At 40.2% G+C, this 18411-nt stretch overlaps 1 protein-coding gene across 3 annotated transcripts in view; it reads right to left on the minus strand.

Moving 5' to 3' along the window:
• Positions 1 to 550: 550 nt before the first annotated feature.
• The window catches only part of LOC109935814 (RIB43A-like with coiled-coils protein 2), a 44807-nt gene continuing 26946 nt past the window's right edge, over positions 551 to 18411 (minus strand). For all 3 annotated transcript variants that reach the window (XM_048607844.1, XM_048607843.1, XM_048607845.1), the window contains exons 6-8: positions 10758 to 10985; positions 4794 to 4960; positions 551 to 1329 (exon numbers count right to left, since the gene is read on the minus strand). In XM_048607844.1, coding sequence (XP_048463801.1) covers positions 1248 to 1329; positions 4794 to 4960; positions 10758 to 10985 — 477 coding nt within the window. In that variant the 3' untranslated portion in view covers positions 551 to 1247. The remainder of the gene's footprint in view (positions 1330 to 4793; positions 4961 to 10757; positions 10986 to 18411) is intronic.

An 18411-nucleotide genomic window follows, 5' to 3' on the forward strand; every position in this document is an offset into this window, starting at 1 on the left:
TTAAATTTCTATAAGGTCACCCCTCAGCCTCCAATACTCCAGGGAAAATAGCCCTAGCCTATTGCCTCTCCCTATAGCTCAAACCCACTAATCCTGGCAACATCCTTGTAAATCTTTTCTGAACCATTTCAAGTTTCACAATATCCTTCCTTTAGGTTTTGAACAAGTACTAGCGAGAAAAATGAAGGCTGTATCAGAAAACATTTGTCCACTTTGACAAGAATTAGTGGTTTTTTTGCAGTTTGTTAGATAAACATTGCATTGCCATGCAATGGAATATACAGGAATGGTTATCAAAGTGTACAATCTTAAAAATGCAATTGAAGAAAATTGTTGAGATAATAATAAACCATTGAGTATTCTACAGATGACCATTTTATTAGTCAGAAACACAGGTACGTTGCTTATACTTACCACATTCCTGAGCTGTGGGTCTTTTAGGGGCTTTTTTAAAAACTCCTAACATTTTCCACAGCGCACCACTACAGAAAAATTTCACTATATGCCAAGCTCTCAATGGAAAACATGCAGACTGGCAACATGACAAGGGTCTTAATACACTTACATTTATTCCAAGAATCCTTGGTTTATTGTTATTCTGAAAGACTGGTCACATTTTAAGAAGAAATTCACTTTTTAAATTACAGTAATACTGTGGTAAGACATATAAAAGATCATATGGTATTTTCCGCTGTACTCATGATATAGTTTCATATTTCAATATACATCAGCTATGTCCGAAACTAGTTAAATCATTTTGACCCTAACCTGATGACTGCAGATCTCATCGTGAGGCAGTTAGTTAACAGCAGCTGTTTAGCACGATTGTGCAAAATAACTGCCAACTTGCAGACCAACTCAGCATTGTTTTAAGAGGTAAGCTGACACTTACATCATGGAAAGTTTAATTTCCGAAAAAGTAAATGGATAGATGGATTTTATGTCATATGTTAGGAGTTTACTTTCAAATATTTTTATATGGTTACAAAGGCAAAAGAAAAATATTGCCATTTCTTTTCAAAAACGTTTTGTTGTCTCTGTTTAAAATGACAAATTACTGATTGATTGCAAGATAATTTCAAATTCAAAATGATAGCAAATTTAATATTTGAAACATTATTATAGAAAATCAAGTGAGTTTCCTTATGGTGCTTCTTTCAACGGAAGGCATTCACAATAAGAACAAAAAATAAAATATTTTCTTGAAGCCTATTGGAATGAGGTAGAAGATAATCATGTATTCCATATCAACGGCTGGATGTGTTAAACTGATCAAAATATTTTCCAGTTGGAACATTCACGTAGACCTCATTTTTCAGAAATTTCTCCCTGCAAAAAAATGCATTAATCATTTCTTTTTATCATTATGAAATATTTGTCTACTATACATACCACTCTTCTTGCTCAAAAGGTTAATAGTTTGAGGTGAAGACTGGGTGTGCTTGGTTGGCAACAGAGATGGTTATAGAGTGTTAAATTTGCATTTTCATTTATACAAAAGCAAATTCTGCAGGTGCTGGAAATCTGAAACAAACACAGAAAATGCTGGAGAAACCCATCAAATCTGGAGAGAGAAACAGAATTAATGTTTTGAGTCCAGTTTGACTCTTCTTCAGATATGGTGGAACCAACCAATTATCAAATTTTAGGAGGGTCAATGGCTTTTCAGTGTCACTTTCAACTTTGATTACTCACTTATATAGTAGTTTATAAAGTCATTTAACTTCCATTTTTCCCTATTCTTTCCAAGAAACTTCTCCAGTAGGTTGGAAATCTATTCACAAAAGGAAGTATGCTAATACACCCAGGTATACACCATATCAAACTTCTTCAGGGGAACCTATGTCAATAGCAGAATTAAGTAAGGTATTTGTTATTTTTTACCTATTCATGGGATGTGGGCATTGGTGACTGGGTCAGCATTTATCCCTGTCACAGTTGCTCTTGAAGAGGTGGTAGCGAACTGCCTTCTTCAAATGATGCAGTCCCGTTGGTTTAGATGGACCCATAATGTCATTAGGGAGGGAGTTCCCTTTTACAGTGAAAGAATAGCATCAGAATGGTGACTGGCTTGGAGGGGAACCTGAAGGTAGTGGGCCTCCCACACATTTACTCCTCTTGACCTTCTAGATGGTAGTGGTGCTGTCTAAGGAGCCTTGATGGATTTCAGCAGTTCATCTTATAGATGGTCTGCACATTAGGGGCAGCACGGTGGCTCAGTGGTTAGCACTGCTGCCTCACAGCGCCAGAGACCCGGGTTTGATTCCAGCCTCAGGTGACTGTCTGTGTGGAGTTTGCACATTCTCCCCGTCTGCGTGGGTTTCCTCTGGGTGCTCTGGTTTCCTCCTACCATCCAAAGATGTGCAGGTTAGGTGGATTGGCCATGCTAAATTGCCCGTAGTGTTCAGGGATGTGTAGATTAGGTGGGTTACAAGGGGATGGGTCTAGGTGGGATGCTCTGAGGTTTGGTGTGAACTTGTTGGGCCGAAGGGCCTGTTTCCACACTGTAGGGATTCTAAAACTTCTAAATTCTAAATTTGCTTCTGAACACCAGTGTGGAGAGAGTGAATGTTTGCAGATATGGCACCAATCAAGGGAGTTGTTTTTTCACGGATGCTTCAAGTGTTCTGGAGCTGCACTCATCTAGGCAAATAGGGAATATTCCTTCACACTTCTAACTTGAGCCTTGAAAATGGTGGACAGGCTTTGGGATGTTGGGGGTTGCGTGCTGCAGGATTTCTAGCCTCTGCCTGGCTCTTGTAGGCACAGTATTGTAGGCTAGCCCAGTTCAAAGTCTGGTCAATAGTAACCCTAGTGTTATCAGAGCCTATAGCCTTTGCAGTATCCATTGCCTCCAGCCATTTTTTGACATCATGTGGAATAAATCAAATTGGCTGAAGACTGGCACCTGCGATGCTCAGTACCTGTGGAAGGGTTCAAGATGGATCATCCACTTGGCACTTCTGGCAGAAGATTGTTTCAAATGCCTCAGCCTTATCTATTGCACTGATGTCCTGGGCTCCCCCATTGTTGAGAATGGGGATATTTGTAATGCCTCATCCTCTATTGAATTGTTTAATTGTTCACTACCATTCGTGACTAGATGTGGCAGTACTGCTCACTGCTTAGATCTGATCCAATGGTTGTGGAATCATTTAATACTATCACCTACTGTATGTGCTGTTTGGCACACAAGTACTGCAGTTTTGTAGCTTCATCAGGTTGATTGACACCATATTTTTTGGTATCCCTGGTGCTATTCCTGGCATGCCCCCCTGGCTTGATGTTAATGGAAGACTGACAATATGTTGGACTACGAGGTTGTAGATTGTGTTGGAATAGAATTTTACTGCTGCTGATGGGTCACAGCGCTTCATAGATACCCATTCTCAAGTTGCAGATCTGTTTGAAGCCTATCCCATTTAGCACTGCAATAGTATCACACAACACAGTAGTGGGTATTTTCAATGTGAAGATGGGACTTTGTCTCCACAAGAAATGTGCAGTGATCACTTCTCCCAATACTGTCTTGGACAGGTGCATCTGTGGCAGCCAGACAGGTGAGATAAGGTCTTGTGTATTTTTCCTTTTGTTGGTTCCCTCACCCTTCCCACAGAATCAGTCCAGCATCTATGCTGTTTAGACCTTGGCTAGCTCAGTCAGTAGTGGTGCTGCTGAGTCACTCTTAGTTGTGGACATTGAAGTCACCCATCCAGAGAACGTTCTATAGCCATGCTACCCTCAGTGCCCATTCAAGTAGTGTTCAACATGAAGGAGGGGCAGTGTGTGGTAATAAACATTTGATTGATTGACTTGGTGCCATGAGACTTCATGTAGTTTGAAGTCAATGTTGAGGACTCCTAGTTAATTCACTCTTGACTGTGTAACACTATTCTGCTACCTCTGCTTGGATCAGTATTGACAGTGGCTCAGAACAGACACAGGCATGGTAATGCTATTATCTGGGACATTTTCTATAAGGTAGGATTTCAGGCGTATGACTATGAAGACTGTTGTTTGAGACATTGGATATTTTGACACCCACACCCATATGTTTATAAGGAGGACTTTGCAGGGTGTACACAACTGCGTTTGCTGCAGTCCTTTCCATTGCATTTGTCAATGTTAAGTGCTCCATCCAGTTTTGTTCTTTCTTTTGAGGCTTTTTAGTGATTGATATAACTGAATGACTTGCTAGGTCATTCCAGAGGGCAGTTTAAAGTCAACTACATTGCTATTGGTCTGGAGTTACATGCATACTGGACCAGGTAAGGATGGCAGTTTCCTTCCCGAATTGAGATTAGGGAACCAGGTGGGTTTTAGGATAAAACAAAGAACTGTGGATGCTGGAAATTTGAAACAAAAACAGAAATTGTTCTTGAATCTCAGCAGATCTGGCAGCATCTGTGGATAAAAAGCAGAGTTAACGTTTAGAATCCAGTGACCCTTCTTTGAACTGTTCTGAAGAAGGGTCACTGGACTCGAAACATTATCTCTGATTTTTCTGCACAGATGCTGCCAGACCTACTGAGTTGTTCTAGCAATTTCTGTTTTGGTTTGGGTTTCCATTTAATGGACATTATTAGACTTTTAATTCTGCCATATTGAAATTCAACCCCGGGCACCCTGAACACGACCTAGGACTGCGGATTACTAGTCCAGAGGCAATATTATTAGACGATTGCCAGCCGCTGGTTTAGGTAGTTAATTGGATTGTTGCCCTATTCATTTCACTATAAATGTCAAAGATAAATTAAACATCAAAAATGTCAGAGCAGGTTTAAAGTTCTTACCGTGCTTTATGATCACTGCACAGCACCATGTTCTGACAGTCCATTTCTTTTCGAAGTTGTCGGTTTATTCGCTGCTGCTGTCGTTCAAGAAGCACAGCTGCCCGAGCATCATTGCTCCACAGCCTTTCCCATTCTGCATTGCGCTGACGCTCTTCCTCCTGTAGTCTCTTTATATAAACAAGACAGCATTTTTTTCATTACAGCTTAAAACAATTCTTTGAACATCATCACATCTTCTGACATGGATCATCAACAGGGCTGATCAAAATGAAGGGAGGTCATTGGAGCTCCCTCAATTGGTCTGCATGTTGTATTTTGTATTTGATAGCAAGGAGTTTAATGCGCTAAGATAGGCAGCACTGAATGGCAGGTACAAATGATATAAAATGGATATAAGATGAGTATTTTGAATGCATAAACACATACCCAAGTTGTTTTTTAAAATAGAGTCTCATCATTATAACTCTAAACTTATCGATAGATGATTTTCTATTATTTCAACTGCAGTTAGAACAGAACTTGTCACCAATAATCTAGAAGTTGTAACTTTTCTGTATTTGATCTCTGCGGGTGCTGAAGGTTCAAAAGCCTCAGAAGAATTTAACACAAGTATTTAACAGAAGTGTTGCTGGCTAGGCCAGCATTTATTACCATTACTAATTGTCCTTGAAAAGGTAATGGTAAGCCATCTTCTTGAACCACTATAGTCTATGGGGTGTAGTACACATATAGTGTTGTTAGGAAGGGAGTTTCAGGCTTTCATCCTAGGAATATTGAAGAGATGATATATAGTTCCAAGTCAGGATGTTATGTGATATGAAAAAGAGAGAAACAAAACAGCAATTGCAATAATTGTCCCATTCAGGCACATTGCAACTGGACAACATGCTGCCAAGTCTTTCCACTCCATAGCAGCCATGCAATCTCTTGGGGGAAGAAAAAAAAGACAAAAACATTCCCAAGTTCAATTCAGAAAAAATGATCACAAATTCTCAGAATCCCTGGGGCAATCAAGACAATTCTCAGGCATAGCAATGACTTAACTATTCAGGTCTACAGTATTCAGTATACTGTGATGTCAACTTTCTGCAAGAACTTCTTCAGTTCTTTTCCACATTTGCAGCAAATAAACTGGCAACTTAGTCAAAATCTTAATGATTTAATAGGTGCTGCATGAGAGCATATGGACTGTTAATTTTAAGTTCATCTGACTTAATACTGGAAACCTTTCAAGGACTAAAACAGTTTTAAAAGGATATCTGGTTGAAGCAAATTTAGGACCCCAATGTAGAGCTAAACAAGCTGTTTGAACTGAACTTACCACTTTATCTAAAGGTATAAAGGGTAAAAGGTGGCGTAGTGGCTCAGTGGTTAGCACTGCTGCCTCATAGCACCAGGGACCCAGGTTTGATTCCACCCTCAGGCAACTGTCTGAGTAGAGTTTGCACATTCTCCCTCTGTCTGTGTGGGTTTCCTCCCACAGTCCAAAGATGTGCAGGCTCGGTGGATTGGCCATACTAAATTGCCTGCAGTGTTCAGGGATGTGTAGATTAAATGGATTATAGGGGGATGGGTCTGGGTATGACGGTCAGTGTGGACTTGTTGGGCTGAAGGGCCTGTTTCCATACTGTAGGGATTCTATGAAAAGCCAGTCAACAAAACTGGCATCTCCTATTTCAATTTTCATGTGCCTGACAAGGAGTATATTTTGGACATGAAAGGTTGCCTGTGGCTTATCCAGTTTATAAGAAACCAAAGTTGCCAGATGTGGAAATAAACAAAGTAACAGTATTTCAGAAGCTTCTTTTGACCAGCAGAAGAGAAAAAGATACATGGATTGGAAACAGCAAGGACTGGATCTGTCTCTCTCTCTTGTATCCTCATCATCACATTAAGAAGTGCCCAAAGAAAAAGCAAACTGGAGAAACAACTATTCACGAGAACGGAAAGTTATCCGCAGATTTATTTACTGCTAAGAATACAAGGCAATAATTAAGCGACTGTGTCATGGGACATATAAACTGCATCAGACTCTCTCTCCTTTTCAAACATTATACTGGTGTTTGCATGTGTGCTTGATGTCATGTTTTATTATTTTTCTTGAGGTTGGTAAGTGTGATTGCTTCAGGGTAACAAATAAAAATCCAACCCATTCAAAGAAAAAAGTCAAGGACACATTGTAGTCTGGCACCATCTTCGGAAACAGCAACAGAGTCAATAAACTGTTAAACTATGTTAATAAATGTAAAAGGGGATTCCACAGACGTTTGCTAAGAATGGAAAAATTAGAATAAAATTATAGGGAACCTGAACAATATGGCGAGTCAGTTGGGAAAATATGGCAAGATTGAAAGAATGAAATTAATGTTGAAAAAATTGTACAAATTTCCACCCAAGGTTTTAACAGCAAGACAAGAATTTTGCTAAAGAGGCAAGAGGTCCATTTGCATGCAATTAGTAACTGCTGTGCTTCCATGGTGTAGAGTGCTGGAAATCAACCTCCACAATTCCCAGAATCATTACAAAAGTTAAAGATTTTGAGAAGTATGCAGAATTCCACAATTTACCTCTTTTTTAGACCCAGGTGGACAGAAAGCGTGGAGCAGGTTTCTGTACTTCAATTTACTGTTTACTATCAATAAATGGATTATAACTATTGATAAATGATTACAAACTGTTGACATATAATTCTACTAGTTAAAATGCTAACTTGACTTATAAAATAACCCCTCTACACAGACACATGCACACAGAGACAAATGTGGACAGACACAAAATTAAAAAATGGGTTTATGGTTTGTGGCAAAAATCAGGAAGACAGTTCAGTGGTCCCTTTACACTGGGTTTTCACAGGTGACACTTCCGCCAATCAGAACCCCGGAAGTAAACTGATTATCTCAGGTTTCAGATGTTGTTTACTGCAGTTAGAGCACAGCTTCTTTCCTCCCAGAGGTCCAACAGCTTCTGCTCTGATCATTCACATCCTCAAACTGTTCAGCTACCTGGAAGCCAGTTTCCATGAGTGGACTTGTTCCAGTCCTGAATGAGGGGGCAGCATGGTGGCTCAGTGGTTAACATTGCTGTCTCAAAGAACCAGGGACCTGAGTTTGATTCCATCCTCGAGTGATTGTCAATGTAGTTTGCACAATCTTCAGATGCTCTGGTTTCCTCCCACAGTCAAAAGATGTTCAGGTTAAGTGGATTGGCCATGCCAAATTGCCCATAGTGTCCAGGGGTGTGCGGGGTAGGTGGACTAGCCATGGGAGATGTGGGATTACAGGGATAGGGGAGGAGGGGTGGGTCTGGGTGGGATTCTTTTTGGAGAGTCAGTGTGGACTTGATGGGCCAAATGGCCTGCTTCCACACTGTAGGGATTCTACGATTCTATGACATGGGTAATGGCAAGCCAATTGGGAAAATATGGCAAACCAAAAAATCAGATTTTCAACATTGAGAAAGAAGTCTAACTTTCGACATATGGTATTAACTGCCAGAGATGAACTCATGAAACAAACACAGAGAATACTGGAGAAACTCAACAGGTCTGGTAGCATATATCTCTCTCCACAGATGCTGCCAGTTCAACATATTGTGTATTTCTGCCTAGGTGTGGCAATTAAATGAAATTTCAACTGAAAATGTTCATATTTATCCAACAGATTTTATAAATCCTGTGGTAATATGGTCAATTCGGCTGACTCATCTAGTTCGTTATCATCTGCATATTTTGACCGCTTTGCATTGTTTTTCTGAGTATAGGTTTTATATATGGAAATTAGGAAGAACAGTCCAAGTATTGGCTCCAGAGGCATTTTATTCAATACTTCCAACAGATAATCAACATAACTAAATTATGTCATGAACAGACTGAAAATTTTAAAACAAATCTGTCTCCCTATTCTGACTACCTGTCGATAAACAGATTGAGATTTAATTTATTTCCTCGCGTTTAAACATGGAGGGACATTATTTTGCCTACTCTTTCTGTTTGTGGGCTCTGCAACAACACTGTAATGAAGTTAAAAGCCAGAAATGGGTTTGTTTCATACACTTTTATATGTGATAGGAGTGCAACGTGCGGAGGGGTTGTTTTATAACAGGCACACATACAATTATACATGCAGGATGGTACAGAACAAAGGTACAGGAACTAAATCACAGATGTTTCTGGTATGAGGACTGTGTCTTTTTTTTGTCTTTAAAAACTGTGGACTGCAATTATATGGAACTTTTTAAAATAACATGGATTTATCAGGAGAATTGAATAATTTCATAGCAAAGAATTTGATACCTATTGTGAACTCTGTTTTTGTGGCTATTGGTTCCTGCAATATGCAGATGATCAACAGCCAGGAACTTATTTACAAGTGAAACTGATTGGTTCTCAGACAACTGAGCAGGTTAAATTGGAAACAAGTTACAGAGACACAGAGAGACCGAAAGGTACAGATGTGTGTGCAGTTATTTTCCCTAACAGAAGCTGTCTGTTCTCTGCAGTAAAAAAAATTAAATTTAAACTTGAAGAAAACTGATACCTTTCTTGCAGCAGTTGATGTGGGCTGTGACTTTTGAATAGAAAAATCAGAGACATTTTCCTAGTGAGTCAGTCTCTCTGTACCTCTTACAAACCAGTGGAAGCTTCCAGAGAACGAAAACTGAACACCAAGGGCCTGATTGCCAAAGAAGGATCATCTCACCATTGGAACCAGGAAGCAAAGACCACCAAACTGTCTTTCCAGTTTTCTACCTCCACCAATAATCTATTTTCCCCATTTGTTTGTCCATGTGTTTGTAAGTAGGAGTTTATAAAGGAATTTAGTTTTATTGTGTGGTAAATAGTGGTATTTATACTATTCCTAACTCTTCTAAATTAGAGTTTTGAATCTTTTTTAAAAGGTCATTGTAATTTCCCAACTTGGTGAATAGAGTGAGGCTCCTGCTGATAGCAGATATTCTTAAAATAGATCCACATATTGCTGATGCATTTTTAAAAATCAGTTTTGGAGAGATCAGATTTGTATTATGATGTTACATATTATTCTCAGAATATATATGAATGTAATTTGGGCTGTTTTTCACCAATTTCTGAAATAATGTGTACTGCTGAAAAAATACACATTATGTTGAAGAGGGTTGACTTTCCCATTGAATTGGTATTTGGATGAATTAAAAATTATCCTGATGGGTGCAGAGTGAAAAGCTTCAACAAAACATGTCTTTTTTCATCAATACTCAAATCTGTAGCATCAAATGTCTATTATGTGTATTGTCATATTTTGTATTACAGGGAGTCAAAGCTTGTTTTTGAAAAACACCTTTGTGTTCATCATGACCAGTGTCTGGTCTGAACTTAAATCATGACAAATAAAAAATGAAAGAACTACGGATGCTGTAAATCAGGAACAAAAACAAAGTTGCTGGAAAAGCTCAGCAGGTCTGGCAGCATCTGTGAAGAAAAAAAGAGTTAACGTTTCGGGTCTGGGTCGGGTTCTGAGGATGGGTCACCGGACCCAAAATGTTAACTCTGTTAAATCATGACAATATGTTCTCAGTCTATTTTAAATCACAGAGGTTCTAACAGGTCAGTGGAGAAATGCTACTTGGTGTATCACTAAGCCATGCACTCAAAGGGGACATTAGTCCTTAGTCTGTTCTAACGTGGCTATAAAAATAAGGAATAATTGTAAACATGAGGATTGCTCTTAGTGGCCTAAGATTAGGGAAAGTGAGAAAAATATTAGACTCCCCATTCTTGACCACCATCCTATAATTGCTGTAAAGTATGCTTTTGTAGACATGAGACAAAATTTGTTTCATGACCAATGGCCATTACCACTCACCATGTATCATGCAAGAAGAATGCTAAAGGCAGTCAACAATTCCAATGTCATTAGAACTACACAAAATATAAATATGGCAAGTGGCAGGGAAATGTGCAAAATTAAAGACCACTGATACTATTACCTTTTTCTCCTGGACCTGTTGCTTCCATTTGCGAGCAACAGCATCCATCTGGTCTGGTGTCATTCCTTTCCAGCGATGTACAATGACACGATTTGGTCCAAAAGCACTAAATGCCTGTTTTGGGTTTTCTGTTAAGAAATCACTGTGCATCTGGTTTTGAATGTCAATTGCATTGTCTTCTTGCTCTTGGAGTTTTTCAAGTTTATGTTTTGTAGCGGATTCAGTTGCCTAAACCACATAAAGATAAAAAAAACTTCCAATTTATCGCCTTTTTGTGAAACATAATAGAATCAAACCTAAAAATGTTGTTTGATTTGTTGACCTATTGCACCTAATGAAAGTACTTTTTAACTTTTCTCAGTCTGAAATGGAAGATGTCAAATTAGTTTGCCCTTGTGAAAAGGTATAATGTGCAAAGCTACATAGATGTATATATTATACATGTAGATTATATATTTTGTTTAGTCTTGCTGAAATTGCAGAAACAATTTAGGACTAACAGACTAAGCAAGGTGTGGATCACCAGATGCAACAGCAAGAGCAAAAGTGGTGACTTAAGGGAATATTTCTGTTGACAATGACAAGTGTAAGGTTATATATAGTAGGATATTACTACTAATGATAAATAAATGTTCTTGATAAAATAAGTACTTAAAGAGAGAAATGGAAAGTTGAGAAGATCGGGGAGGTAGGGGACAGGGCATTTTGACATGAGAGGGAGTAGAATTATTGAACAACAAGGGCTAGGTGTGGTTTGTTTTTACATAGACCTGTTGGTGCAAAAATGTAAGTATAAATAAGAGCATATAATGTAATTATGGTTAATGGTGAAATGTCAAAGAATGGTTTGAATGTACAAGAAAAGTGCTGTAATACTGAGAAGCTTTTGGAGCAAGCTGAGCACGACCTCCCCAAAATGCATACTTGTACCGACAAATAAACTGCTGCTTCATTCATTTCATTTTCTGAAGAAGGGTCTAGGCCCAAAACGTCAGCTTTCCTGCTCCTCTGATGCTGCTTGGCCTGCTGTGTTCATCCAGCTCTACACCTTGTTATCTGAGGAACCAATTATTCAGATGCACCAGAGAAGTGTGTGTCATTATCTTACCACCGGTGATCGTATGATAACATTGGTGGAGACCTGAACCTGAGAGTTACTTGAAGGTGAGAACGCAGGAACTGCACAATTAGCCATGCACTACCAAAAATATGTAAATAGGTCAGAATCATTCCTAAGTGACAGATCAGATAGAAGACAGGTAGGCATGAGCCATTGGACTGCAAGCCAGAGGCAAGACACTCCACAATCATGCCAGGCGACCAAAAGTGGGGATCAGAATGGTATAAACAGACTTATAGCAAATACATCTAAGAAAATAATAAGGAAAATAAGAAAGAAAGGATGGGATCCAGAAGACACCCTGGCTAAACAAAAAGGATGGTAGGAGACTCAAAGGAAGAAAAGGGCGTCATTAAAGTAATTAGCAGCTACTTAACACTTGTAAATACATAAAAAGACAGCATAAAAGGAGACAAAATGAAGTGAGCACAACACAGGCACTAGAACTATGTCTTGCATCCCCAGATGTTGCCTGGAAGCTGCTGAGTATAGCAGACAATTTAATAGTCAGGAGATCCCATCAGACTTTGAAGTTGTGACTCTGTCATTGCCGCTTTTGCCAAAGCAAGAGGATAGATGGTGATGGTCCACATAATAAAAGATCACATTACCGAGGTACAGTGTAATACCCAGACAATAATGCAATATGCCCTCCTTACCCTAACTGAGAAACAGATGCTGATGGGAGTATTGTCCTCACCTGAATAGCATCACACAAATACTGATTTTTGGAATAAAGATAAAGAAATAAACAGAAATTTGACAGTTCAAGGAAGAGGCACAAAGAACATTGGGAGATTCATACTCTTAACTGGTCTGCTGTAGTAGCAAAAACCCTGAACGATGGTAATATTGCCTGCAATTATGCTCCTAAGTATGTTGAAGGAGAGATTCAGTTCTCGTCTTCAAAAGATCTTAGAAATAGGATTGCTGGTCATAGCAAATTACAATGAGATACTGCAGTGGACCACTGAGGTAGATATAAGGCATAAAAAGGGAATGCCCACTGCAAGGTAACCATAATAATGAGCATGGGTGCCTCTGTATCCATAAGCAACTGAATTAAATTCTCTCCACCACGTGATGCCATATAGTTATAGCAAGATGTAAGTGAGAAATGCCTTCCACCATAGCAAAGCAAGATCATTCTATTGGAAATAGGAGATTTCATGTTCCCAACACATTGGGAATTGATAGACGAATATACAAAATAGGAAAATAAGTAGAGCAGTTGGCCCTCAAGCCTGCTCCACCATTCAATACGAACATGGCTGATCTGTTTGTATTTTCAAATCTACACTCCCAATGTAGCTATCATTTTATCAGCAATCTGTTTTAAGACCCTAGAGGTTTCTCTATAGCTGCATTCTCTGAGAACTGGCAATATTAATAGACCCAAAGGAGGATAGATAATTTGGCTAAACTGAAAGAGTAGCAGAATTTGCAGATACCCTGGGGAGTCAGCAACACCTTGGATGGTAGGCATAACTGTTAACAGTATCACAGAAATACATTGGAGAGAGCCCAGACCTGGTACTGATCCATCAACTGATTTCCAATGTATGGGCAAAAGATAAACAAGATTATGGGCTGATGAATATGAAATCAAGAAGCATAAAAAGGGGCCTGAGCTAACTGCAGAGGCCAGTATCCCATCAACAAGTCACCCTTTATTTGTATATGGAAAGTCCTTGACATTGATCCAGCTTCCTCAGAGCCAGCTCTCAGAGTGAACAGAACTTCTAACACTGTGTTTATATCTGTCAACCAAGGTTCCCTGATTGGACCAGATTAACAGCTCCAATCAGGGAACTCATATTCTATGATGTCCTGACCTCATTAGAATAAGTACAGGGCCAGAACCCAATTAGGAAAATTCCATTAAAGCTAATAATTGTACAACAGTTGAGAGAGAAAGGATGTGGTCAAACCAACCAACTTAAACATTAACTCCCCCATGTGGCAGGTTAAGAAAAAAATGGGTGGATTAACGATCAATTATACCACATTAAAATGTTTACCTATAGGAAATAACCAATTGTAGCTAGTCCCGTGACAATATTCAATGGCCTTAAGTCAGAATATTGAATATTCACCACCCTGGAAATAACTAATGGATTCTGGTTGATTAACAGAAACAGGAGTCTCAACAGAAGTTTGAATTCACAGTTGAAAATCTACAGTACGCTTTGACATATGTTCTACAAGATTCAAAAATAGTCAGCAATACTTCACTGCATCATGGGTTTGGTCTTATAACACCTAGACCTAACTTAGAAGGACAACACCTTGGTGCAATATGTAGATGACCTCCTTATACTTTCCATGACGCCAATAGAACATATCAGAATGGTCCCTGCTATTTTCGAGAATGATAGATGCCTGGAACATGCTGCTGCAGGAGGTGGTACAGGCAGACATAACTGCAATGTTTAAGGGGCATTCAGTCAGACACATGAACAGTCAGAGAATAGAAGGATACGGACCATGTAGAGGCAGACAGGATTTGTAGTGATTGCAAAGAGGTCAGCCAGGTGGACCTCACAGAATAAGAGTTCCATGATTGGGGCTGTTAATCTGGTCCAATCAGGGAGCCCTGGCAGACAGATCTAAACAGGAGTGTCAGAGGTTATCAAGGTTGATTATCAAGGGGATGCAATGTTGGCATTTATTTTGAGAGGACTTGAATATAAAAGCAGGGATGTACTACTGAGCCTTTATAAGGCTCTGGTCAGGCCACATTTTGAGTATTGCGTGCAGTTTTGGGCCCCATATCTGAAGAAGGATGTACTGGCCCTGGACCGGGTTCAGAGGAGGTTCATGAGAATGGTCCCAGGAATGGAAAGCTTAACATATGAGGAACGTTTGAGGACTCTGGGACTATACTCATTGGAGTTTAGAAGGATGAGGGGGGATCTAATTGAAACTTTCAAAATACTGAATGGCTTGGACAAAGTGGATGTTGGGAAGATGCTTCCATTGGTAGGAGAGTCTAGGACCCGAGGGCACAGCCTTAGAGTAAAGGGAAGACCTTTTAGAATAGAGATAAGGAGAAACTACTTCAGCCAGAGAGTAGTGAATCTATGGAACTCACTGCCACAGAAGGCTGTGGAGGCCAGGTCATTGAGTACATTTAAGACTGAGATAGATAGGTTCTTGATTATCAAGGGGATCAAGGGTTACGGGAAGAAAGGGGGAGAATGGGGTTGAGGAACTTATCAGCCATGATTGAATGGCGGAGCAGACTCGGTGGGCTGAATGGCCTTCTGTTACTTCAGAATTAGTTTAGAATGGGATCATGATCGGCACAGATATGGTGGCCGAAGGGCCCGTTATGGTGCTGTCTACTTCTATGTTTTATAAGATGTGTTCTACTGGAACAGTCGAACACAGACAGATTAAAATTCAGTCTTGGACAGCTAGAAATTTATATAGGAGATAGTAATACTGCCAGAAGCATGTCAATACATACGTTTATAGATATGGGTCCCAACTCTGCAGAAGGCATTGTGGATTTAGGGTGGCACCACATACAAGAAAATTATATATCAGAAAATCCTAGCTGAATCATTGAGAAGCATTCTCAAAAATGCAGACCCCACTCTTTTTGTACATGGATTATGGGAGCATGTGCACAGAGACCCTAGAACAGGCTGGACTGTGGTAGAAAGCTGAGGCACCGTGATGGCTGAGGAAAGCTTCAGGGAAGACAACTTACCACAGGTGGTGGAGCTGACAGCTCTCACTGAAGACCTAGCCGAGGAAAGTACTATGAATAGATACACTTACAGTAGATATGTTTTTGGGGTCATCCATGATTACATGACCACCTAGAGAAGATGTGGGTATGTGACCTCCACTGGAGACTGTATACAGCAGAATGTACATGATGGGACACCTGGGATCAAAATGAAATATTGGGAAAGGAGATAAGACGAATGAAAAGATGAAGAAGGGATGGGTAGGTTGTGGCCTCAGAGTGTATGCAACAGAATTTACCCACGGTTTATCTTGAAAATCAACACTTTTGGAGGAACACTATGCATAGTTGCCTGGTGTGTGGTTGGTGGTGGCCAGGAATAGATAAGTAAGGCATTGTCAACAATGTATCACCTGTGCCACATTTAACAATATTAGTTAGTTAAAATTAAAATTGCCAACAAGTGAATAATGAAGGGCCTTTGGGAGCACCTCCAGATAGTCTTTATTCGGCACTGTCCCCTAGCTGAGGTCTTACATACCGCTTAGTCATGTTAGACCAGTTCACCTAATAGTCTACTTAAGTTCAGTTCATTTTTTTTCCTCTTTTAGAGAATTACATTCACCATGTAAAATGGTCCTGTTTAAATTCAAATTACCCTATTTCTCCTCCTGGTTATCTCTCCCCTCTCCTCCACAACAAGATGTCAGTTATGGTTCCCATTGATAGTGACATGACAGAATTCTTTGAGGTCAAGACAAGGGTCAAGCAAGGGTCTGTCATCACCATTCCTTCCCCCCTCCACCCTTTTTCTATCTTCATTGCCACCATTCTTCAGCTTGTCAAGAAAAAGCTCCCCAGTGAGGTGTGGACATTGTTTACAGAATTGCTTAAAAACTTCTCAACCTTAACTGGTTGAAATCCAAGAAGAAACCAACACCAACCTCACTTGTGGAACTTCAGTGTGTGATGACAATACCATCTCTGCTCTCTCAGAACAGGATCTTCAAAATTCACCTAATGCCTTTGGAGAAACATACCGAAAAATTGGTCTCAGCCTCAATCTAAAGAAAACTCAAATCTTTTGCCAACCTGTCTTAGGTTGGAGCCCGAGCTCAAGAAGCCCTATCAAAACTGGAATCAACGGGTATCAGGGGGCAAATTCTCTGGTGGTTGAAGTCATACCTGACACATAGGAAGATGGTCATGGTTGTTGGTGGTGCATCATCTGAACTTCAGGACATCTATGCAGGAGTTCCTCAGGGTAGTGTCCTAGGCTCAACCATCTTCAGCTGCTTCATTAATGACCTTCCTTCATCATAAGGTAAGAAGTGGATGTTCACTGATGATTGCATAATGCTCAGCACCATTCGTGACTCCTCGGATTCTGAAGAAGTCCATGTTCAAATGCAACAAGATCTGGATAACATCTAGGCTTGGGCTGACAAGTGGCAAGTAACATTCACGCCACACAAATGTCAGGCTATGGCCATCACCAAAAAGAGACAATCTAACCACTGCCCCTTCACATTCAACAATGTTACCATTACTGAATCCCCCACTATCAATATCCTGGGGGTTATCATTGACCAAAAACTCAATTGGACTCACCACATAAACACAATGGCTACAGGAGCAGGTCAGAAGCTAGGAATACTGCAGCAAGTAACTCACTTCCTGAGTCCTCAAAGCCTGTTCACCACCTACAAGGCACAAGTTAGGACTGTGATGGACTACTCTCCACTTGCCTAGATGAGTGCAGCCCCAACAATACTCCAGAAGCTGGATGCCATCCAGGACAAAGCTGCTGACTTGAACGGCACTACACTCACAGGCATTCACTCCCTCCACCACCGATGCTCAGTAGCAGCAGTATGTGCTATCTACAGGATGCACTGCAGAAATTCGCCAAAGATCCTCGGACAGCACCTTCCAAACTCACGACCACTTCCATCTAGAAGGATAACAGCAGCAGATATATGGGAATACCATCAGCTTCAAGTTCCCTCCAAGCCACTCACCATCCTGACTTGGAAATATATCACCGTTCCTTCACTGTCACTGGGTCAAGATCCTGGATTTCCCTCCCTAATGGCAGGTGAACTGCAGCAGTTCAAGAAGGCAGCTTACCACCACCTTCTCAAGGGCAACTAGCAACAAGCATTAAATGCTGGCCAGTCAGTGACAGTGATACCCATATCCTACAAATGAATAAATAAAAGAATAAATAAAACGGTCAAGTTCTGGTCCATCTTCCTTTAAGATCAATGGAGAAATCCCCCAAAATTGGAACATTTCTCCTAGCTTGGAAGCTACCTCTCATCTAAGGTTGACGTCGATGTGGAGATTCAACATCACATCCAAACTGTGAGTGCCATCTTCAGATGCTGAAGGATAAGAATCTTTGATGACTGTGACATACTTGCTGATACCAAAATGCTTATGTATAAGGCAGTCAGCCTAATGACTCTTCTGCAAAACTCTGAAACGTGGATTACATATAATCGCCACATTAAGGCCCTTGAAAAGTACCATCAACACTGTTTGAAATGGCTTCTCTGCATCAGCTGGAAGGAGAGACATACTTACATGAGCATCCTTGAAACAGCTGATAGCATAGCGTTGAGGCCATGAAACATCCAAAACCAATTCTGCTGGACCTACCATGTGTTTAGAATGCCTGAGTTCTGACTGCCAAAGTAAATCATCTTTACCCAGCTGTAGGGAACCACTCCAACAAATAGAGGACAAAAGAAGTGTTTCAAGACTCCCTGAAGCTTCCCTCAAGAAGTGCAACATTGATGTCAATATGTGGGAGATCGTCATTTAGAAGA

This window comes from Rhincodon typus, chromosome 18 (genome assembly GCF_021869965.1).
Source record: "Rhincodon typus isolate 14 chromosome 18, sRhiTyp1.1, whole genome shotgun sequence".
Taxonomy (NCBI): Eukaryota; Metazoa; Chordata; class Chondrichthyes; order Orectolobiformes; family Rhincodontidae; genus Rhincodon; species Rhincodon typus.